The sequence below is a fragment of the Crinia signifera genome, chromosome 9, assembly GCF_055691185.1.
Source record: "Crinia signifera chromosome 9, ASM5569118v1, whole genome shotgun sequence".
NCBI lineage: Eukaryota > Metazoa > Chordata > Amphibia > Anura > Myobatrachidae > Crinia > Crinia signifera.
In genome coordinates this window covers 152,546,350-152,572,086 of record NC_139225.1, presented here as the reverse complement: position 1 = coordinate 152,572,086, position 25,737 = coordinate 152,546,350, and the positions used below count along the sequence as shown (strand labels likewise).

The window sequence follows — 25,737 nt, the reverse complement described above, 5'->3', positions numbered from 1 at the left end:
GCAGTGGCGTCGGTACGCGGGGCCGCCCGGCAAGCACCGGATCCCCGCCATTTTACCGGCGCCACATGAGTCATATATTCCCAGTGGCCATTTGCTAGCAGGGGGAGGGAGCCTCTCCTCACACAGCCCCTCCCCCGGAGACAGGAGCTAGGATGTACCCACGGGGTTTCCAGCCCTGATCTCTTCCTGCCTGCCTGCTGCACGTGTTGGAAGGACACAGAGAGCTTTCTGCCAGTCTGGAGTTCCATCTCTTCACGGCCGGGCCATCTGGGCAAATCCCCCCTGTACCTCTCCTTCAAGGATACCAGGTTACAGTTATGCTCCTGCCAGCCTTAGTGCTTTGCGGAGCTCAGTGCCAGGTTTTTTATTTGGCATTGTATGCTCTGTTTGTGTGCTGTGTCTCATATTGTTACATAGTTACATAGTAGGTAAGGCTGAAAAAAGACTTGCGTCCATCTAGTTCAACCTGGTATAGATATCCATTGCTGATTTGGTAGGTTCTGGTATTTTACAGACAAATTATATTTCTTATTTGTACCCATGGATGTTTTCCTCCAGTAAATGTTTGTCCAACTTTGCCTTGAACGCATTTAATGAGCCAGCCGTTACCACCTCTCTGGGAAGAGAGTTCCAGAGTTTGACTGTTCTGACCGTAAAGAAATTCTTTCTACTAGCTGAATGAAATCTTTTTTCTTCTAATCTATACTCATGCCCTCGCGTCCTAGATTCCTTTCTAGTAGAAAATAGGGTGTGTGACAGTTCCTTATATTGGCCCTTGATATACTTGTACATGTTGAGCATGTCCCCCCTTAACCCCTTCCTGACAGAGCCAGTTTTTGCGTTCCTGACAGAGCCATTTTTTTCAAATCTGACATGTTTCACTTAAGTGGGGTTAACTTTTTTTTGCTTTTACTTATCCCAGTGATTTTGAGATTGTTTTCTCGTGACACATTGTACTTCAAATTAGTGGTAAATTTGGGTCGATACAGTCTGTGTTTTTTTGTGAAAAATACCAAAATGTCGTGAAAAAATGGAAAATTTTGCAATTTGCAAAATGTCACATTTTCTGCTTGTGAGACAAATAAACATACCACTCAAAATAGTTAATAACTAACAAAGACCATATGTCTACTTTATGTTGCAATCATTATTTCAACCTCCTTTTCATTTTTTTGGACACAAGGAGGCTTCAAATATGAATAGCAAATTCTCAAATTTTCAAGAAAATTTTAAACACTGATTTTTTTAGGGACCAGTTCAGTTCTGATGTGACTTTGAGGGACTTGTATGTGAGACACCCCCATAAATGATGCCATTTCAAAAACTGCACCCCTCACAGTATTCAAAACAGCATTTTGGAAGTTTGTTAACCCTTTATGTGTTTCACAGGAATTAAAACAAAGTGTCGGTGAAATTTCAAAATTTCTTTTTTTTTTGCAGAGTTTTAATTTTAATACATTTTTCTAACGAATACAGTAGATTTTACTAGAGAAATGTGACTAAAAATTGATTCCCCCAATTCTTTTGTTTTCATAAATATCCTATATGTGGCCCTAGTGTGCATGGTGACCAAACCACAGGCTTCATAATAGAAGGAGCACCTACTTGATTTTGGAGCCTCCTTTTTATGAGATTTTTTTTTAGGCACCATGTAGGTTTCTAGGCACCATAAGTGCTAAAAGTTAGGAACCTCCCCCACAAGTCACCCCATTTTGCAAACTACACCCTTCAGGGAATTCATTTAGGCGTATAATGTACATTTCAAACCCCCAGGGGTTTCACCAATTTTGATACAACTGGGCTGTGAAAATGAAAAAATTTAATTTTTCATTTTCACAGCTCAGTTGTATCAAAATTGGTGAAACCCCTGGGGGTTTGAAATGTACACTATACCCCCTGATGAATTCCCTGAAGGGTGTAGTTTGCAAAATGGGGTCACTTGTGGGGGGGTTCCACTGTATGGGTGCTTCAGGGGTCATTCAACCAGAATCTGTGCTGCAAAATCCAAAAATCACTCCTTCCCTTCTGAGTCCTGCCATGCACCCAACTGGTATTTTTTGGTCACATGTGAGGCATTGCCATACTCGGGAGAAATTGGGGCACAGATTTTGGGGTGCTTTGTCTCCTTCATTCCTTGTGAAAATGAAAAATTTTGAGCCAGATCTGCATTTTTGTGTAAAAAAATGTAATTTTTTTACACAAAAATGCAGATCTGGCTCAATTTTTCATTTTCACAAGGAATGAAGGAGACAAAGCACCCCAAAATCTGTGCCCCAATTTCTCCCGAGTATGGCAATGCCTCACATGTGACCAAAAAATACCAGTTGGGTGCATGGCAGGACTCAGAAGGGAAGGAGTGATATTTGGTGGTGGAATGAATGGTGGGTGCTATGTCGCATTAGCAAGACCCCCGAAGCACCAATACAGTGGAACCCCCCCACATGTGACCCCATTTTGGTCACCAGCTTTGGGAGGGGGGCTGGCGCTGCGGCTGGTGGGGGGTTGGGAGGGGTGCTGGCGCTGCGGCAGCCGGGTGGGTGGGAGGGAGGGGGGGCTGCCGGGTGGGATGGGGGGGCTGGCGATCGGTGGTGATCGGTGCTGTACTTAACAGCACCGATCACCACCGATCACTGTGTTACCGAGCGGCTTAGCCGCCGGTAACACAGAAAACGCTGCAATTGGCTGTTCACATTTGAACAGCCAATCGCAGCGATCGCCGCGAGGGGGGATGTCTGCTGTCAGGGACAGCAGACATCTCCAAACTGTCACCGCGTCTATAGACGCGGTGACAGTTTAAAACCATGACGTATATATACGTCTTCGGTCGGGAAGTACCTCCCGACCATGACGTATATATACGTCATATGTCGGGAATATCTTTCTATATATATATATATATATATATATATATATATATGTGTGTATGTATATATATATATATATATATATATATATATATATACACATATATATATATATACACACACACACACACACACACACACACACACACACATATATATATATATATGTGTGTGTATATACATATATATATATATATACATATATATACACACACATATATATATATATATATATATGTGTGTGTGTGTGTGTGTGTGTGTATATATATATATATATATATATATATATTTATTCAGTACACATATTTATTTTTACTGTGCAGCTTGATGCTGCTGCTGCTGCGGGGGGGAGGGGGGAGGGGGGAGGAGGGCAGCGCTGCTGCGCTGAGCTGCCTGCTGCCGGGGGAGCCGGGGGAGCTGCTGCCGGGTGAGTGCCCGGCGGGTGCGAGGGGGGGGCTGCACATCGGTGGTGATCGGTGCTGTACTTGACAGCACCGATCACCACCGATCCCTGTGTTACCGAGCGGCTTAGCCGCCGGTAACACAGGAAACGCTGTGAATGGCTGTTCAGATTTGAACAGCCAATCACAGCGATCGCCGACCGGGGGGGGCACCCCTGCCCCCCCTGGGCGGCGAGGGGGGATGTCTGCTGTCAGGGACAGCAGACATCACCTAACTGTCACTGCGTCTATAGACGCAGTGACAGTTAGAAGCCATGACGTACATTTACGCCATGTGTCGGGAAGTACTTCCCGACCATGACGTAAATGTACGTCAAATGTCGGGAAGGGGTTAAACGTCTCTTTTCTAATGTAAATAGTCCCAAATTGCTTAATCTCTCCCCGTAGCTTAAATTCTCCATTCCCCTAATAAGCTTTGTTGCTCGCCTTTGGACTTTTTCTAATTCTATGATGTCCTTTTTATAGTGTGGGGCCCAGAACTGTACTCCGTACTCTAGGTGAGGTCTCACCAATGCTTTATATAGTGGCATAATTACCCTTGAGTCCCTAGTTTCCATTCCCCTCTTAATACATGCCAGAATTTTGTTGGCCTTTTTTGTAGCTACATTACAATGGGCACTTCATCCTAGATTGATGTCTATTTGGACTCCTAGATCCTTTTCAAGTATGGAATTACCCAGTTCCTCTCCGCTAAGGTTGTAACTTGCACACTGGTTGTGTCTCCCAAGACGCATAACCTTACATTTATCTACATTGAACCTCATCTTCCATTTTTTTGCCCACTCATCTAGAATTGCAAGATCATTTTGAAGCATGGTGACATCTTCTGGTGATTTGATGACTTTGCTAAGTTTTGTATCGTCCGCAAAGATGGATACATTGCTGAGTAACCCTATCCCAATATCGTTAATAAAAATGTTAAACAAAATGGGCCCCAAAACCGAACCCTGGGGCACTCCACTTAGTACCGGTATCATATCTGATACGGCACCATTCACAACCACTCTTTGTTCTCTATTACATAGCCAATTCCCTACCCATCTGCAGATATTTTCACCCAATCCTAGGTTCTCCATTTTATTAATCAATCTCTTGTATGGGACAGTATCAAATGCTTTAGCAAAATCTAGGAAAATCACTTCTACAGCATTTCCATTATCGAGGTTTTTGCTAACCTCTTCATAGAACCCTAGTAGATTAGTTTGGCATGAACGATTTTTCACGAACCCATGTTGGTTAGTACTGAGTAGACAGTGATGATCTAAATATTCCTGGATACCATCCCTTAAAAATCCTTCAAATAGTTTACCCACAATTGATGTTAAACTAACGGGTCTGTAATTAGCTGGATCTTCCTTTTTTCCTTTTTTGAATATTGGCACTACCTCTGCTATTCTCCAATCTTTTGGTACTATACCTGACGATAGTGACTTGCTAAAGATATAATGTAGGGGGGTAGCTAGTTCATCCCTTAATTCCATTAATACCCTCGAATGAATCCCATCTGGCCCTGGTGACTTATTTGTTTTGAGTTTGCTTAGCCTCAGTATTATTTCTTTCGGCGTGAAATCCACAATGAGATCTGGCTTATTTGTCCCGTTTGTGGTAAATGTTCGTTCCACAGTCTGCTCTCCCTTAGTAAATACTGATGAGAAGGACTCATTTAACAGTTTTGCTTTTCCCTTGTCCTCAGTAACACTTTTTCCACTAGTATCAGTTAGTGGGCCTATGTTTTCCTTAATTAAACGTTTACTATTTATGTATTTAAAAAACTTCTTTGGGTTGGTTTTGCTTTCAGTGGCTATGCACTCTTCATATAATATTTTAGCTGCTTTGATTACCCCTTTACAAGTTTTGTTTGATTCTTTGTATTTTGCGAACGCCTCCTCATTCAAGTTATTTTTATAGAATTTAAAGGCTCTGGTTTTATTGTTGATAGCTGACCTTACTTCTTTGTCCAACCATGGTGGCTTTTTTTTGTTGAATTTACCTTTAGTTACTTTAGGAATGTATTCAATAGTTAGTGAATCAAGCACCTTTTTTAGAGTATCCCACATTTCCTCTGCATTTTTTCCCTCCATAACCGTTTCCCACCCAATTCCTGTTAGGGCTTCCCTGAATAATTCAAAGTTCGCTTTTCTGAAGTTTAGTATTTTTGCAGATCCTTTTTGATGTAATTTACTGAAGTTGATTTCCAGTGAAACCATATTGTGATCACTATTCCCTAATTGTTCAATTACTTTTGTATTTGAAACTAAGTCTGTGTTATTTGTTAATACTAAGTCCAAGAGCGCCTCATCACGAGTTGGAGTTTCTACCGTTTGTGTAATAAACTGGTCTTTAAGTAAGCTTAAGAACTCATTGCTTCTTGCTGATTTACCTGTTTCGTTTTCCCAATCAATGTCGGGTAAATTAAAATCCCCCATAATTAATACCTGACCCTGATTTCATGCTTGTTTGATTTGGTTTAAAAGAAGAGACTCTTCCCTTTCATTTATATTTGGTGGTCTATAGCATACCCCTATTATAAATTTGTTTTTTGGTTTCTTATTATTGTCGGTTATCTCTGCCCACACTGTCTCCGAGTTGTCGTCTTCCAGGTCTGTGCTCATATTTTTCTCACATGATGTTAAGTTATTATTTACATATAGGCACACACCCCCGCCCCTTCTATTTTTCCTGTCTTTCCTGTAGAGTGTATATCCCTCCATGTTTAATGCCCAGTCATGCGACTCATTACACCATGTTTCTGTAATACCAATGATGTCGTAGTCATCCCTACTGATCACCGTTTCAAGCTCCCCGATTTTACTCACTAAGCTTCTTGCATTAGCCAGTAAGCATTTTAATTAATGTTTATTTTTAGATATGGCTCTAATATTGGCCCTTATTCTGATTGACGCGGACTTTACCGCATTCTTACGGATCGCGTCTTTTCGCCGTCTGCGCATGCGTGGAGAACGCAACGCGCATGTGCCACGCCTAGACTCCGTACCAGTTCGGCAAAATCCCGTCCAAAACTGTTGCCCGCAATCAGTCGGGAAATATGGGCGTATTATGGGCGTCATGCGGAATGGCACATGGGCGTAGTTTCAAAGTGGGCAAAACGGGGCGGAAACATGGGCGGACACGGGGGAGTACACTTATGTTGGGGGGCGTACATTCGGAAACCACTCCGAATGCACGCGATCAAAAAGGGCAGAAATGTGCGGTGTCCACAAGTGTACTATTGCTTTGCGTACACCACTCGTTCATGCGGTAGGCGAACGTACGCCTAATGACTACAACCATTAACACCTGAACCCAATAGAATCTACTCCTTTACTCATTACTCACTAATAGGACGCTTGTCAGTGCTTTAATTGAAACCATTGCACTTCAATTGCTGTAAGGGTTAATGTGTGCAATGCATGTGTTAGGCATGCTTGTAAGGATATATTGGAATCTAATTGATTCCAATTCCAAATAAGCAGTTTTTTATGAGGATAGGTAATTGAATAAGTGGGTCATGTGATGTATAGCAGAAGATACTTCATAGTGGGTTGTTTGGCGTAAATACTCCGCTTACGTGCGGTAGCACCGCTTGGCTCCCGTTCGGATGCGGTATTCCCGAGCATACTCTGTAATACTCTGTAATACCGTGCCGAATCGGAGTGTTTCTCCCGCACACGCATGGTTTGTATGTCGTCCGTAAACACGCCCTGTTCTTAAAGAGTGAGTCCGTCCGAATGCGGAGGACACGTGGGCGTTTCTACGGACGATGGCCGCACGCGGCAAAACACCGTGGCGTGCGGACCGCACCGTAAGAATGCGGGAATATCCGCACCGATCAGAATAAGGGCCATTGTGATTAGTTTCACCCCAGGACCCATTTGAATTCTTTACTAGCTTCCTCTTTCCCCTCTCCCCTTCAATAGACTCTCTATAGGCCTCCCCACCATGCACACTGCCTGCCCTCTCCATAGTTCCGGGAATTCTTCCTCTGTCATTCCCTCCTTCCCGTATACTAAGATCATCTGTACCTAAGAACTGTAATGGGGTAACGTGACTGTTACAACATAACATTTTATTACATGACATTCCTGATGCACCCTGACAGTTACCCCCGATTATACCCTTGTTATGTCCCAGGACTTTGTCTATGTCTCCGTCCCCCCCCCCCCCATCTCCTTCCCCCATATGATTCCTGATCCCAGTCCGGCTTCTCTCCCTGATGGTCCCATAATGTCTTGCTGCCCCCACCCCCCCGTCGCCTAGTTTAAAATCTCCTCCAACCCTCTAACCATCCTTCCCCCCAGCACCGCAGCCCCCTCCTCGTTCAGGTGCAATCCAAAAAGATGGCGCCTGACCGAGAAGTCCGCCCAGTGTTCCATGAACACGAATCCCTCTTTCCTACACCAATCCTTAAGCCACACATTTACCTCCCTGATCTCCCTCTGCCTCCCTGAGCTAGCGCGTGGCACTGGTAATATTTCCGAGAAAATTACCCTAGATGTCCTCGCCTTTAATTTCTTACCTAATTCCCTATACTCTTTCTTGAGGACATCCCACCTACCATTGACTTTGTCGTTGGTGCCGATGTGCACCAAGACCGCCGGGTTGCTCCCAGCCCCTCCCAACAATCTGTCGACTCGGTCCGCGATGTGCCGTACCCGAGCACCCGGGAGGCAACAGACCGTGCGGCGATCGCGGTCCCGATAGCAGATTGCCCTGTCTGTTCTCCTAATGATGGAATCCCCTACCACCACTATCTGCCTTGGTACCTCACTAACTGTCATCCCGTTTGAGCTAGAGGGACCGCTCCTCTGGTTGCTAGAGGGAGCCATCTCCTCCAGCTCTGTCATTTCGTCTCTATCCTCCCCCGAAACTTTGTCCAACCGGGCAAATTTGTTCGGGTGTGATAGATCCGAGATGTCGTTCCTGTCCCTCCTGTCCCTCTTGTTTCCCCTTCTAACCGTGACCCAGCTGGCTACCTGATCCTCCTCCTCTACCAGTGACCCCATCTGCAACTCCTCCACCGTTCTATTTAGGCTTTGCTCAAGATTGGAAATATCCCTCAGTCGCTGAACGGTCCGCTCTAGATCAGTGACCTGGGCTTCCAGGGCGGACGTTCGCTCACATCTCGTGCAGATGTATTCGCACTGGGACTCTTGCTCCAGGTGCGCATACATCTTGCACAACATGCACTGAGTGAGATTCTCAATCAGGGCCCCACCCATTTTATCTACCTCCCTGCGACTAACCCCCTAGTATACAGTAGAGAGTTAAATTACAATGCAATTACACACTACAAGTTAATTTTTATCAAAATATAAGAAAGTTGATACTTATCTGTTCCTGCAGCTGTGTCACACTCCTGGTGTCCTTACACCTGTATCTGTCCGCTTCCTCTGTAATTTCTTCCAGTTGCACGTTTTCCTCAGTGGCCCACTCTCAGATCATGCAGCACACTATCTGCACTTTGTGGACCCTTTAACAGGTCAGGCACCTGGGCTTCAAGCAAGAAGAAAGAAGAAAAAAAAAAAAAAACAGAAGGGACAGAAGCCTCTTGCAACCTGGTTTAACCCCTTCTTGGATATAACTCTGCACTTATTTAAAAATGGCACTTAGAATAAAATGGCAGTTCAAAATTCACAAGTTCATTACATTCACTTGCCCCCTGCTGTTCTTATACTGGTGCTACTAATCAGCTACCCACCTGAGCAGATAACCACTCCCACCTTCAGCAAAATTCTGAGCAGATAACCACTCCCACCTTCAGCAAAATTCTGAGCAGATAACCACTCCCACCTTCAGCAAAATTCTGAGCAGATAACCACTCCCACCTTCAGCAAAATTCTGAGCAGATAACCACTCCCACCTTCAGCAAAATTCTACTAAACACACCACTCCTTCTTGGATATAACTCTGCACTTATTTAAAAATGGCACTTAGAATAAAATGGCAGTTCAAAATTCACAAGTTCATATTGTCTTAACACTATCACTGCCTGTCAGAAAGTATATTGTGTTAATTGTTACAGTCAGCTGCCTCTTGTACAATGTCAGAGGAAAGCGGTGATGACACATGGGCCCCTATATTGGTGTCCTGCACGCGTTGCAGAGCGGGCGTACCCCAGCTTGTAGAGGGGTTATGCCTACAATGTATAAAAACACATGCGCAGCCCCCTGTGGCAGCTCCCCCGCGGGAACCTGCTTGGGCCCAGCTTACCCAGGTCATGTTGCAGTTAATAGACAAGCTCTCTGCTGCACCATCCCTGCAGCCGGGACCGTCCGTGTCTCGGCCATGTGCCCCCCCCCCCGAGGAGCCAGCATGGGCGCGTGCTTTGGCAGACTCAGTTCAGGGCATCCGTGCCTCTTTAAAGGGTAAATCCCGTAAGCCCCGGGGTGGGGAGATTCCTTCTACCCTCACCCATCAGGATACGGATGTAGATACTGATGAGGAGGAGGATCAGCTGGTTGACGACACAGTCGACGCAGATGCTGACGACACCTCTAGAGGCGACATAACAGCAAAAGTCGATGTAGAAGCCCTGGTAATTGCGGTTAGAGACGTGTTACATTTACAGGAGGTCTCTGAACCCGTACAGTCTGTGGGCCCATCTTTTAAGCGTCACAAGCAGACGCGGACAGTGTTCCCTAACTCTTCGGAGCTAGAGGATGTCCTTGGGGAGGCCTGGGTGTTACCAAATAGGATGTTTCCGCTCCCTAAGCGGTTTAATTCCCTGTACCCGCTCCCTCCAGAGGATAGAGTTCGCTGGGAGACTCCTCCCAAGGTGGATGCACATATCGCTAAGATTGTGCGTTCCAATACTTTGCCCATTACAACCGCCTCTCTTAAAGATGCCGCTGACAGAAAGTTAGAGAACTTTCTTATGCTGATTTTTACAACAACTGGGGCGGTTGCACGACCTACCCTGGCATCTGCCAGGGTGGCAAAGGCCATGGTAAAATGGATTTCTCTCCTCACTAATACTATTACTGAGGGAGATAGTGTAGATGACATGTTTCCTATTCTTGACATCATGCATCAGGCTGCACTATATTTGGGAGAGGCTGCATTAGATGCAGCCACTCTTACTTCAAGAGCATCTGCCTCGGCAGTGGCGGCACGACGATCCCTGTGGCTTCGCTCTTGGAAAGCGGATACTGAGTCCAAACAAACTCTAGAGGCATTACCCTTTGCGGGTTCTCTATTGTTTGGATCAGAGCTGGACAAAATCGTGGCCACGGTGGCTGCCTCAAAGGCGGCTTTCCTGCCATCCACTCCTGCTCCACGTCCTCGACCGGCGTTCCAGTCCTTTCGTTTCCAGGGCAGGGGTAGGGGACAGTCGTTCACAAAGACTCAGGCCCAACCCGCAAAGCCCTCTAGGGCCAGAGGAAAACGTCCCTGGCCCACTAGACGTGCTGAACATAAACCCGAGGTTAAGCCCTCGGCATGATGGGCCGGCGCTCCACCTGGGGGATCCCAGGGTGGGGGGTCGCCTGCTTCGGTTTTCGCACATGTGGCTGGAGTCCACGACAGACGCTTGGGTTCGAGACTTAGTCTTCAAAGGCTATTCTATAACCTTTCGCCGTCGACCACCAAGCTCGTTCTTTTCAACAAGTTCTCCCAAGGACTTGGAAAAGCGCGTAGCCCTGGAACAGGCCATACAAAAACTACTTTCAGCAGGTGTCATTGCTCCCGTTCCAGTGTCGCAACAAGGCACAGGTTTCTACGCCAGTCTTTTCTTGGTACGGAAGCCCAATGGGACCTTCCGTCCCATTTTAAATCTAAAAAGACTAAACAAATTCCTTCGGGTCCCGAAGTTCAAAATGGAGACCTTGCGGTCCATTGTGCTGGCGTTGCAACCAGGGGACTACATGGCATCCCTCGACATACAAGATGCGTATCTACATGTACCCATCAAACAAGAACACTGGCGGTTCCTCAGGTTTGCGCTGCAGGACCGTCACTTTCAATTTCAGGCACTACCTTTCGGCCTGGCCACAGCTCCCCGCGTATTTACGAAGGTCATGGCAGTGATGTGCAGTGCTCTTCGCCACCAGGGGGTTCGGATTCTCCCATACCTGGATGATCTGTTGATCCTGGCTCAGTCGCCCCAGGTTCTCCAGGCACACTTGACCAAGGTCGTGGCAGTCCTGGAACGCCACGGCTGGATAATCAATTGGCCAAAGTCATCCATAGTCCCTACTCAATCTATGATTCACCTAGGGGCCCTGTTGGACACAGTAAATCAGCGGATTTACTTGCCGGAGATACGCCGCAAGGCCCTGCAATCCAGAGTTCAACATCTTCTCTCGCTCAGGTGTGTCTCAATACATGCCTGCATGAGGGTGCTGGGCTCCATGGTCTCGACCTTCGACATGGCGGAGTACGCTCAGTTCCACTCTCGACCATTACAACGGGAAATTCTGAGGAAATGGTCGGGGTCATACTCCAACATAAGGTCACACCTGATTGTCTTATCACCGGCAGCTCGGAGTTCCCTGTCATGGTGGCTTCTAGATCAGAACCTCATGGAAGGGAGGCCTTTTTGGATCCAAAAGTGGACTCTCCTCACCACGGATGCCAGTTTTCGTGGTTGGGGAGCAGTCACATGTCAGAAATCCTTTCAGGGGCTTTGGACTCCACAGGAATCCTTGCTATCCATCAACACTCTCGAACTAAGAGCTGTCTTACTAGCTCTCCGTCAGGCAGAGCCTTGGCTTCAAGGTCACCCGGTGCAGGTACAGTCGGACAATGCGACGACGGTGGCTTATATCAACCACCAGGGTGGCACTCGGAGTCGAGCAGCTATGGCGGAGGCCTCTTGTATCTTCCAGTGGGCGGAGAACAAGATCCCGGCATTATCGGCAATCTTCATCCCGGGACTTCTCAATTGGGAGGCGGACTTCTTGAGTCGGCAGACTCTGGATGCCGGCGAATGGACCCTACATCCGAAAGCATTTCAGATGTTGGTAGACCGGTGGGGCAGACCGGAGGTGGATCTGATGGCATCTCGCCACAATCACCAGGTCACCCTGTACGGTTCCAGGTCTCGAGATCCGAACGCTTGCATGGTAGACGCTCTGTCAGCCCAGTGGCCGTTCGCTCTCATGTATGCCTTTCCCCCATTTTCACTCCTTCTCCGAGTTCTTCGCAAATTGAAGGCAGAAGGGGGCACGATGATCTTGGTGGCCCCTCATTGGCCTCGGAGGATCTGGTTCTCATATCTGCAGGCCCTGTCAGTGGCCCCTCCAATCCGGCTACCTCTGTGGCCGGATCTGCTATCGCAAGGGCCGTGCCTCCATCCCGATCTGCAGCGGTTATCTTTAACGGGGTGGCTGTTGAGACCGCCTTGTTAAAAGCTAAAGGCTTTAATTCACGGGTAATTTCGACTATGCTCAGAGCTCGTAGGCCTTCTTCGGCCGGTGCTTATCATCGCATCTGGCGAGCTTACTTCGCCTGGTGTAGCTCACGCCAGTTTAACCAAAAAACCTATCGGTTGTCTCGAATTCTGTCCTTTCTGCAAAAGGGTTTAGAGGCCGGCCTTAGACTGTCATCACTAAAGGTACAGGTATCGGCCTTGTCTATTCTATTTCGAAGGAGGCTGGCGTTGTTGCAGGACATCCGCACTTTCTTGCAGGGGGTTTTGCGAATTCAACCTCCGTTTGTCCCACCGGTTGCTCCATGGGATCTTTCTCTGGTTCTTAAGGCTCTACAGGGTCCCCCTTTTGAACCATTGCGATCAGTGGATCTATCTTGGCTTACATGGAAAACTGTTTTTCTGCTGGCCATTGCTTCGGCCAGGAGGGTTTCAGATTTATCGGCTCTGTCCTGTCAGTCTCCTCTTCTGGTTTTCCACCCTGACAGGGCGGTCCTTCGAACAGTCCCTTCACACCTTCCCAAGGTGGTGTCCAAATTTCACGTTAATCAGGAGATAGTGGTCCCAGCCTTTCGGGGGCCGGAGGCTTCTCCTGAACAGCGATTCCTAGATGTCGTGCGAGCGTTACGTATCTATGTGCGCCGTACTAAAGCATTTAGGAAATCTAACTCTCTCTTTGTCCTCTATGGATTTCAGAAAAGAGGTTGGCCTGCTACGAAGCAGACCATTGCCCGGTGGCTAAGGTCTGTCATCAAACAAGCTTACTTGGGTGCCGCCCTTCCGGTTCCAACGGGCGTCCGGGCTCATTCCACGAGATCTGTGGGTGCGTCTTGGGCTGTTAGGGGTGGTGCGACAGCAGAGCAACTTTGCAAGGCGGCGACCTGGTCGTCTCCTCATACTTTCTTACGCTTCTATGCGTTTGATACGTTTACCTCACAAGACTCGGCATTCGGCCGGAGTGTATTGGCTGCGGCCCAGGCGCGCCCCCACCCATAGGTGGCTGCTTTAGGACATCCCAATGTTATCCCTGGGGCCCCTGACGTCTACCGCTGAAGAAAATTATATTTATGTCTTACCTGTTAAATATCTTTCTTCGAGGACGTCAGGGGCCACAGGGATCCCTCCCTGGCGCGCCTACTTCATGATATTAACATTAAGAGTTACTCCGTTGAGTCAACTTAGTTAAAATTTCCTCGGTTGAGGGTGTTTACACTTGTTACAAGTTATGGTTTCTCTATTGAGCAACCACACATACACATATATTTGTTGAGTGTGTTTCTGTATGGGTTTCTCTTCCTTGCTATCTTGTCTCCTGCCTGGCTTGGAAAAAAACTGACTAGCCTGGGAGGCGGGGTATAGGAGGTGAGAGCCCAGGGGGCTGTCTCTGAGCAGCCCAGAAGTTTAACCTTTCTGGTGCTGGATTGGTCGTGACGTCACTCCTAGACCCAATGTTATCCCTGTGGCCCCTGACGTCCTCGAAGAAAGATATTTAACAGGTAAGACATAAATATCATTATTTATAGCATACATATTTAATATTGACCTCCCACAATTACTTAATCGTTTCATAAAATCTTTTAATACAGAAACTGATATAATACATATATGGTCATTTGATTATATCATTCAGTGCAGTATTTATAAGACAAACAATCATGTCAAGTCTGTCCTTGTGATTCTGGGAAATACAATGTAATGAGTAGGGTTTGTCGGCCCATGTCCTGGGATGGATGGAAACCATATTGGATTGCCGGACGTCTATTTCTGAGAATAGCACCAAGTATATAAGAATATATTAGTGTGATGGGCACAACGCACCATGCGAGGGGATGCGGTACACTTATACGCCGTCCATGTTGACTTAAGGCTTTTTATCTGTAACTTCTGAAAAGGAATCAGGTCCAGTGTCATGTTACATGTGTGACAGGGTGGACTGTTAGCAGGGCTGCCATCAGGGGGTGCTATGGGTACAACTGTCCCGGGCCATGCCACTCTGGCAGAGAGAGGAGGGCCTGGGCGTTCTGTTGCACATTCCAGACCTCTCAAATGATCTTGTTGACACTGCTCTTGAAGACAAAATCATCACTAAAGACGAATATAAATTAATCTTTTACACTCACCCCATCACCCCAATTTACTACCACCTCCACAAAATACATAAATCACTCACATCACCTCCTGGGCACCCAATGATATCTGGCATTCACTCCCTCACTTCCAACCTTTCAGCATATGTTAGTTCTTTTTACCAATCATGGGTGACATTAAAGATACATTGCTTTTTTTTAAATCTATTAAAGGATGTTGAGTGGAGAGACAGTAATGCGGTTCTCGTACACGACTTCACAAATTTATATACCAAACATTCCACATCATTTGGGTCTTAAAGCTATATCTGACAGATTACAAACCGATGGTAACCTCAGTGATACACATATCACTTTTTTTTATTGGATTCCATCTGGTTCATCTGACATCACAATTATTTTCTGTTTAATTCCACTTATTATTTACAGGTGATGGGTATGGCCATGGGGACCTAGTTTGCCCCTAGTTACGCCAACCTATACATGGGCATGGTCGAAGGCCAGCTCGTGTAGGGTGGCGGACATGGGGCACACCTGGTCCTCTATGGCTGTTATATTGATAACATTTTTTTACATTTGGGATGGGGATGCACTTTCAGCACAGTCCTTCATCACTCACATGAACACTAACCCATTTAATTTACAATTTACACACACACATATCATCCCACTCAGATCAATTAATTGGGCATTTCTCTTATAAAGGACAACCAGATACACACATCCAACTACAATAAAGCGATCAGTACAAATTCATACTTACGCTTTCACAGCGCACATTACCCCCCCCCCCTCCCTGGAAATCAAATGCACCTAAAGGACAGTTCCTATGTTTATGCAGGTATTGTTTAGATGTTTAGATTTTGAAACATATCAGTCTCAGAGCAGTTTCTTGGCGGAATCCTTTCTGGATAGGAGATGTCCCCAAAAACTTGTCACAAATGCATGTACAGAAGCCGTTATGTGTGATAGAATTCCTTTATTTGTATCTAAAACAAATAAAATGAAAAACACAAACAAAAAGAAAACACAGACATTTTCTTTAATTTCAACCCTTAATGGCGAATATCTCCAAATAAAAGAGATTGTCAATAAGAATTTCAATCTTTTAAAATGGGATCCAATATTGAGGGACCTCCTACCTATGAAACCAACCTTTATTTTCAGAAGAAACAAGTGAAAAACATACTGGCTTGGTTGTGTCTGTGGGGTATATATAGTGTAATCACTGTACATTCGGTGTGAGGGGGCTGCTGTATCTGTGGGGTGTATATAGTGTATTATAACTATAGTGTTATCTCCTCACAGCCGCAGACACGTCCTCTGATGACACCAACACTGCAGAGAAAGCCTGAGTGTAAGTACTGAGTGTGTGACGGCCTCTCACATGTATATAATGGAGTTATTGGAGTAATACAGTACTGTGGGTGTAATGTATGGGGGGCAGGGATATTGGGTTAGTACAGGCGGGGTATCACATGTACATCTGTGTTATTAGGAGTATATATTATATACAGAGGTGTTATTATCTGTAGATGTCCCTGTATCAGTCACTGGTCTGACAGCAGAACAACAAGTGTCTGAGTTATATATTAGCAGCCAGTGACCACTATATCTGGATGTATATTGCTGTGACAGGGACAGAGTGATAGGTATCCCCTGTGTCTTTGTACTTATATCTGCCTGTATGTGACAGAAGAGGTGACAGCTCCTCCTGTAAAACTCAAACTGCACGGAGGGACAACTGCCTTGCTCGGCGAGCGCAACGTGCATTTTGGACCAAAAACAGTCGGACGCCAAAGAGTGCTCAATACCACTCTTAGAGTTTCCGCCTGAGTGCGGTCTGCTAATTAACACCAATTACAAGTAAATTGCATACACCTGACTGCAATATTAAGCAATGCTGCAGCCTATTAAGTGAAATGCCTCATTTCAGTACCTGCAAGCCACACACAGCTTAGAAATACATAGGAAGGTTCTCTTTCCTTAACTTCTCACCATGTAAAGGTTGGTTTATTTTTATGTAGCATTAATCCAAATACACATGTCCAGGTAGTTATTTTTTAACCATCTACACCCTTAGTGAAAGTGTGTTTTACATCTTTACAAAGCAGGATACACAATTCATAGGAGTCGACATGTGTCAACTTTTTCACTGCAACACAAACATACAAGTCTAATGTATTTTTTAAACACATCTATCACGTCTAACACCAACAATGTGGTAATACAGGTAAGTATCTTAGTCGCGTGGCGCAAATAAAGAAGCAGCCGAGTGGTAATCGTTTCTATGGGTCTCCTCAACAAACCCTTCACCACAACACCAAAAAATCAAAACAAAACCTCTCAGGCGCTCCTGTTCTGGAATATCATAGGATTCTCTCCCCCAAGTAATATGGAGATGATATGGAAGGAAGAGAAAAAAAGTGCAATAGTGAAGCACGTTTATGAACCTTCCTTTCCCCTTTAATATAGAATAAAATACATAATCCACTGATAAAACATCACATCAACAATATCACAATAAAACACACAGATAAAGTGCTATGTGCAGTCCCGGTGTAGTTCTGGGCAGGACACGAGCCAATAATTACCAGATGAGTTGGGAACTGGTGATCAAACAGTTCCTAATCGCACATGCAACACTCTTATATAGTGGTGTTGACACTAAGTCCCATCTGGCCTCCGGTCCCTGGACCTCTGTACTCCGTCTGTCACAAGCTTCACAGCAGGTATGCCACACTCTCACCAACGCGTTTCGTCCTGTCCATAGGACTTTTTCACTGCAACACAAACATACAAGTCTAATGTATTTTTTAAACACATCTATCACGTCTAACACCAACAATGTGTTTTTGGGTCACTATTTCTACTTGCAATGTTTGTTACATGTCGTATGCTCATGGACACGCTGAGTCTCCGAGCGAAAAAGGCTGAGATCCGTCCCGTGCACATTGGCGTACGCTCATATGTACGCCAGGTGTCGGTGGGAGAGAGCTGAGATCCGTCCGTGCACGGTGGTGTACGCTCAAATGTATGCCACTCCCCTTTGTCGGTGTCTGTGACCGTCCATGTGCGGCTGTTCTGTGGGCGGACTCACGCTCACCGTGAGAGTGAGGAAAACACGTCCGTATGCACGTTTCACCGATCCGATCAGAATAAGGCCCTTAGATACAAGATGGACCCCACCCAGGAAGGTTTCTTTATGGTCCCCTCAAATGTTAATAATGGAGTACCCCACTCACTATTAGAGAAAATTTAGACTTTTCATAAAGGTATCTTTTTATCAAGCCACCACAGGTAAGTATGTTCATGAAATATAATTAAAATATATATCAGTAGGTTTGGCCACAAAAGTGTGTACCCCCACTCACATCCACAGGAAATGGGGAACGCCCAATAAGGTATTTTTATATCTTTAAACCTGTAGGTTCCCACAATAAGTGGCATACCACACTAACCATGTTCCAGCTGGAACCATGCGCATCAAGGTATCTTTATATTAGCTCTATGTTCACAGGTCAGGTTCTCCCAATATGCAGATAACAGAGAATCCAAAAAGATAACGGGTTTGTAGCCAAAAAATGTATTCACAAAAAGTCCATAGTTGGACATAAAACCATTACATGCAATGTATGTTTCGGCTCACTGGGAGACTTTTTCAAGATGTCCTGAAAAAGGCTTGGAGTGAGCCGAAACGCGTTGACTACTTTTAGTGGACTCTCGGCACGTTTCTGATATCTTTACCTGTCGCTTTTTGTCTGGACTTTTCCATCTACAAGTGATTATGTTGTAGCTATCTCAAGTTGCCTCCTGGTCTGGATCCAATTTGCACTTTTTTTTCTTTGTTCTGTTTTAATTTTTTAACCTTCTTGCATGTAATTGTTTTATGTCCAACTATGGACTTTTTGTGAATAATTTTTTTGGCTACAAAACTGTTCTTTTTGGATTCTCTGTTATCTGCATATTGGGAGAACTTGACCTGTGAACATACAGCTAAAATAAAGATACCTTGATGCGCATGGTTCCAGCTGGAACATCGGGAGTGTGGTATGCCCCTATTGTGAGTGTGGTATGCCCCTTACGAAATCACCCATGGTTGACTATACAATTAAAAATCGTGTCTTTACAATGAAAAATCGCATCGCATGCCTTAAGTAGTGTCATGCGATGACAAAATCGGGCGCCCAGATAATACACAAGTACCCAATTCGATTATTAGCGTTTATGATTGTTTTTGTTATTCTCAATGTTTTTCTGTTTGCACCGCTGATGGTTTCTTGGTGATAACCCTAACGAATTTCAAAAACTCCACATAGCCGCTTCAGCGCAGAATTCAGTCACACTAACATCATTACTTTTATATTGACATCACTATTACGGCCTCTTCTGTGACTATGACATTGGATTCTCTGTCATTGTAGATGGAGGAGCCGCACAGAGGAGAGATGCTGAGAGCTGCTGCTGCCATAGACCGGGGCAGATTCCTACCCATCCCCCTGCTTGTCTTCTGCTTGTTCTGTGTACATCTGAGGCCGTATAACATACAGGGAACCTGTCATATACCGTAACTCAGGTTCTGTGCAGCGAGTGACCTGGCCCCCTGTGATATGGAGGTTATATATCCCTGTACATGATAACTCCCCCCACAGACCCCCCCCCCCCCCAGTGTATGATAGAGGTAGGGTCCTACACTATTGTCGCTCACCATTACCTCTGCTGAATCTTCCAGATGCAAAGGATTCTGGGTAATTTCTAAGTCCATAGTGAAATTCATACGCAGTCAGTTTGTGTAAGTGCAGCTGGCAGCTGATTGGTCGGGTGTTGATGTCATCCTGCCAGGTGGGGTCTGGGCTTATATATTAATCTGCCAATCATGTGCTCTGTGTTGTACCCAGTACAGGGGCAGAGCAGCCTCTCTGTTATCCATCCTCTGCACCTGGAGGGAGAATCTCCGGGGGGCTATACAGGGTGTTGGGGTAACAGGGGGATCCCACATGTCTGACATAGGGCAGTATTCAACGAGAATAATTCTCCGTGCATGGCGAGAGATTTTTTTCTCTCGCCATGCACTTGCCCTGTTCCGGAGGGCTCGCTGCCACTCCTGCTCCCACTATTCAATGTGGTTAAGACTCGCCGCCACTCGCGGCGAGTCTTAACCCCTGCAGCGGACGAGCGTCCACGGCAGGGAGCTGGCAGGGAGCCGGGGGACGGTGACTGCCAGGGAGATTAAAGTCTCCCTGGCTGCCCCAGAACATATGTGGAGGGGAGGTGGGCTCCCCGGGACCCAGGCAGCACAAGCTGCCCCCCCCTATAGCCAGCGGGGGACCCAGTATTCACTGCACCCAATCGTGCATATGTAATGATCGGGTGCAGTGAATATATGAATATCTAATGAGCGGCTCGAGAGCTCCGGCCCCATGCTGGCTGCTCTGTGTAAAAAAAAAAAAAAATAATAATTTTTTTTTTATTAAATATATATTCATGTGCTATAAGCACATGAATAAAAATAACATGCCCCTTCACAGAAAAAAAAATCCTGATTTTTTTTACACCAAAATTTAAAAAAAATAACTTTTAGTTTAAAAGTTCACATTCCAGTTCTCCATGAAAAGATGGAGAATTGCTACACGGAGAGACACGGCGAAAATCACTTAGAAAGACGGCGAAAATATCACATTGAATAGGGTGGTTCACTTTTGGAGAGCAAAATGCTCCGTCCAACGCGAAAATAGCACAAACTCGCCATAAAACAAGGCAAATTTTTCTCATTGAATACTGGCCATAGTCATTATAGCACATATTTGGTTGGGGATATTACCAGTGGTGGATCCAGAGGTGGCGGCTTCAGCACAGTTCAATATTCAAATAGGGTTCCACACCAACTGCCAATTAGTCAGTGTGGAATGGCAGTGGGTGTGGCTCCCCTATTTGAATTTTGAACTGTGCTGCAGCCCCACCCCCTTGAGCCTCTACTGGGTATTACTGTGGGCGCCGTTATGCTGTAAGGGGTGATATATACATTACACACATCTGCGCCTATATTAGAATTGCTGAGCTGTGTGTATTACATTAGCTCATAGTTACCTCCTCTCTTGCATTCTGCAGGAGACTCCCTGAAATAGCAGCAATCTCCCTCTCTCCCTCATTAGTCTAGCAATCTCCCTTATGTCACCTAGCCCACATTACACTGTTACATTTTTGGGGAAAAAAAGGAATGAGAGATCGATACATTTACATTGTATCATCAGCACCATTTCCCAGCACTTGACCAAGTATAATAGCTCTTACTAACTGCTTTGGGGCTCATCTACATTTGGATATAAGTCATTTTAGAAGATTCCTCTCAGATGTAGCAGTACACACCCACGCTTCTAGGGGCCACGTTCACAATCTCTTTTCACAATCTCTCCATATATGGAGCTAGACACACCCTTTGGGTGGAGCATGACCCCCCCTCTCAATGGGGCACTGTGCAAAATTTTACTACCGACTGTAATCTCCTTGAAACTAGTTTTCAAAAGTAGGCAGGTATGCATTAGCTGTGTGACCGGTTCCCTTTATGTGTGTTACGTTGGCCGTATGACCGGTTCCCTTTATGTGTACAATGTATAGTTACCGGCCTCTATCACAGACTGTCCCTGGGATTCTCGCTCACATCAGATCTGCAATAAGGTGTCGGGATTTCAGCTTTATGCTTAGTCCTTTTTTCATATATACTTTTAGCTCCATTTTTTTTCTAATTTCGATCAAATCATATCTGCAATAAAGTGTCGGGATTTACGTTTTATGATTTTTATTATGATTAAATTTTAATAATAATTTCCTGAGTTCCATCTCCAGCTGCCTTGTTCCACCTGAGACACTCTGGCTGCTGCCGTTCTCCTGCTTATACCTGAGTGGCTCTGGGCTTAGTAATAGGGATGTATCCAGTCACATGGGAACATGTAGGGAAGGAGAAGGCGGAGGAGATACACCTTCCTTCTGCTGCTGCTGCTCTCCTGCTTATACCTGAGTGACTCTGGGCTGAGTAATAGGGATATATCCGGTCACACAGGAACATGTAGGGAAGGAGGAGGTGGAGGAGAGACACCTTCCTTCTGCTGCTGCTGCTCTCCTGCTTATACCTGAGTGACTGTGGGATAAGTAATAGGGATATATCCGGTCACACAGGAACATGTAGGGAAGGAGGAAGCAGAGGAGATACACCTTCCTGCTTATACCCACCTGAGTGACTCTGGGCTGAGTAATAGGAATGTACCGGTCACATGGGAACATGTAGGGAAGGAGGAGGTGGAGGAGAGACACCTTCCTGCTGCTGCTGCTCTCCTGCTTATACCCACCTGAGTGACTCTGGGCTGAGTAATAGGGATATATCCGGTCACACAGGAACATGTAGGGAAGGAAGAGGTGGAGGAGAGACACCTTCCTTCTGCTGCTGCTGCTCTCCTGCTTATACCTGAGTGACTGTGGGATAAGTAATAGGGATATATCCAGTCACACAGGAACATGTAGGGAAGGAGGAAGCAGAGGAGATACACCTTCGTACTGCTGCTGCTGCTCTCCTGCTTATACCCAACTGAGTGAATCTGGGCTGAGTAATATGAATGTATCCGGTCACACAGGAACATGTAGGGAAGGAGGAGGGAGAGGAGAGACACCTTCCTGCTTATACCCAACTGAGTGACTCTGGGCTGAGTAATAGGGATGTACCGGTCACATGGGAACATGTAGGGAAGGAGGAGGCGGAGGAGAGACACCTTCCTCCTGCTGCCGCTCTCCTGCGTGACCTGAGTGACTCTGGGCTGAGTAATAGGGATTTAATCTGGTCACACAGGAACATGTAGGGAAGGACTGATAAATCGGGAGGGGACCACTGGATGACATGGGGTATAATAAAAAGGGTGTAATGGGATTACATAGGATGACAGAATACATGTAATGTGTATAATATATGTAGAGATTGGGGCCTGGGCTAGTGACCGATCAGGTGACTAATGAGCCACGTCCAGGTGTGGAGACTGCTGAATAGTGTCCCAGTGATAAGAAGCCCTTCCCCACATGTACAGATACAGGGTTACTGTAGCAGATATAAGTCACCCACGTCAGAGGGCTCTGGAGCGCGTTCTATAGCTCCGAATGTAACAATTTGTACTACAGATTATTCTAATGATGTTGTAGTGATTTGTTAAATAAAAATGTTTATTTCATAAATTCACTGAAAGTTGGCGATATAACTGTTCCATAGGCTTATACATTGTAATTGTCACGTCTGGAGTAGCACCAGCTGGAGAATATCGTAAGCTGGGTGCCTTGACGTATGGAGGTTGCATCCACGACAGAATAGAGAAAACAATAAGAGTAAAATATAATGGTTTTAATGAGGACATTGCAAACGGTGATAATGATGAGATAAATGGTATATGGCAGATATGCAAATATAAAGTCAATTGTCGGGTAGTTATTGTAATACATGATGAAGCTTGGTCCTTGAAGAATATTGCAATATAATTGAAGAGTGGAACTTGAATAAAAGTCTTTAGATTGTAGAAGGAATTGAAGATTGGATGGGTTGGAGAACGAATGAAGATTGTATTGCAAATTGGAAGATTGGATAAATGATTGAAGATTGAGATATTGGATGATTGGTTGAAGATTGAAAGATTGGATTATTGGTTGAAGATTGAGGGATTGGATGATTGGTTGAAGATCAAGAGATTGGATGATTGATTGAAGATTGAGAGATTGGATGATTGATTGAGAGATTGGATGATTGGTTGAACATTGAGAGATTGGATGATTGGTTGAAGATTGAGAGATTGGAGGATTGAATGATTGAAGAATTGGATGGTTGCTTGAAGAATGGAGGATTGGATGATTGGAGGATTGGATGGTTGTTTGAAGAATGGAGGATTGGAGGATTGGATGGTAGTTTGAAGAATGGAGGATTGGATGGTTGTTTGAAGAATATTGGTAAATGAAGAATGATAAAGAAGAGTTGTCCTTTGCTGTGTGAGACCGTGGCTGCTGCCAGAGGTAAGCGTCGGGAGTGTAGCAAGGTGAGACCCCTTAGAGAGCCTGACCTTGCATGTCCACATTGGCGGTACGCAGAGTCCGATGGTACGTGAAGCAGTGAACGGCCAGCAGGATCTCTTCAGGATGAAGCTCGGATTGTAGTGAGGACTACAGAGCCAGGTTGGAGCGAGTAAGCTCAGGAGCGTAGCGAGTACTAGAGAGCCAGATGGGAGCAATGATGCTGCAGGGTGGACATCATTGTACTGACTGCCGGACTAGCCTGAGCAGTCAGTACTTACCAGGTGAGCTGTGCCGGGATTGGTCAGGCAATCAGGGAGTGAGGCGGAGCCGTGCAGGAGTGACTGGGGAAACCAAGAAGATGGCGCCCGCCAGAGAGGGCGACAGATTCCAGCCGGCCCTGATGATACGCAGCTGAGCAAGCACCGGCCTTTACACAGAAGCTGACAAGGCACAAACACACATGGCGGCATGCTACACATATCCTGCATGACACTGGAGCACCACACGCCGGTGTCACCACGCGGTGACAGCGCGACCATATGTACCCCAGTAAAGCCAGAGATATGAGCAGAGGTGAGCGCCATGGTTTTAGTGTACCCAGAGGGTCCAGGGCTGAGCACTGCACAGGGGTTTTGGGCAACCGCCATGGTGGATGTGACAGTACCCCCCCCCCCCCCTATTACGAGTGGCCCCAGGACGGTCTCTAGGCTTACTTGGGAATTTCCTGTGAAGATTTTTCACCACATTGGGAGCATGTACCTCAGAGGCATAAGTCCAGGATCTTTTTTCCGGTCCATAGTTTCTCCAGTAGACGGAATACTGTAAGTTTTTGTACCGGGTGCGAGAGTCCAGGATGTAATCCACTTCATACTTAATGCCCCTATGGATAGAAACTTCAGGAGATTCAGGTATGGCATGAGAGGATTTGTTTAGCATACACGATTTTAATAATGACACATGAAAAGAATTAGGAATCCTTAGATAACTTGATGATTTTACTTTGCAGATAACTGAGTTGAGAATTTGAGTTATCAGGAATAACCAAATGAAACAAGATGCAAACTTCACTAAAGGAACACGTAGACGAGAACTTCTGGTAGACAGCCATACCTTGTTACCTCCTTTCAAAGTAGAAGCAGGTCTTCCTCTTCAATCAACAACCCTTTTATACCTTTGTGAGGCTTTTATCAGTGAGTTCCTGTTTCTCCTCCAATGCTGTCTAAGCTGCTGAAGAGATAAAGTTACTGCCGGTACAGATGTGACAGGTACTTGCTGGAACTCAGGAACCCTAGGATGGGAGCCACAATTAACAAATAAAGGATTTGAAGGAGAAGACAAATGGTATTGGTCGTTGTACCAGAACTCGATATATGGCAATTCCCCCACCCAATCATCTTGGAAGGAAGAGACATGTAAACAAAGGAAAGTCTCCACGTCCTGCTTGATCTTCTCCATTAGACCATTGGACAGAGAGTAATATGCTGTACTGATTTTACAATGTACTTTGGGAACCTTACATAGAGCTTGCAAAATTTTTATTACAAATAGTACACCTTGATCAGATATAATCTCCTCAGGTAATCCATGGATCCTAAAAAAAAATTTACTGAGTAATTCAGCTGATTTGGGGACTGAATTTAAACCTCGCAGAGGTGTAAAGTCCATCGATAGATGAGACCAGGGTTTTTTTTGGGAAAAAATAATGGTCTCAATGAATCTACTGGAGCATGACTGGGAACCTTGGGTGGAACGCAAAGAGTACAGGAAGCCACATAGTTTTGAATATCCTTCCTCAGATCTGGCCACCAATACAGACGTGACAGGAATTCGTAGGTTTTCTGCACCCCTGGATGGCCAGCAAACTTAGAGTCATGGACCCAACGAAGAATCCGGTGTCTTGATTTGGCCTTGACAAACATTTT

At 45.6% G+C, this 25,737-nt stretch overlaps 1 protein-coding gene across 1 annotated transcript in view; it reads left to right on the top strand.

Annotated features, from left to right (window-relative positions):
* LOC146036347 (saoe class I histocompatibility antigen, A alpha chain-like) overlaps positions 1-21,562 on the top strand; it is a 243,857-nt gene extending 222,295 nt beyond the window's left edge. The window contains exons 7-8 of the mRNA XM_083160304.1: positions 16,088-16,136; positions 19,204-21,562. Coding sequence (XP_083016430.1) covers positions 16,088-16,134 — 47 coding nt within the window. The 3' untranslated portion in view covers positions 16,135-16,136; positions 19,204-21,562. The remainder of the gene's footprint in view (positions 1-16,087; positions 16,137-19,203) is intronic.
* Positions 21,563-25,737: the final 4,175 nt, after the last annotated feature.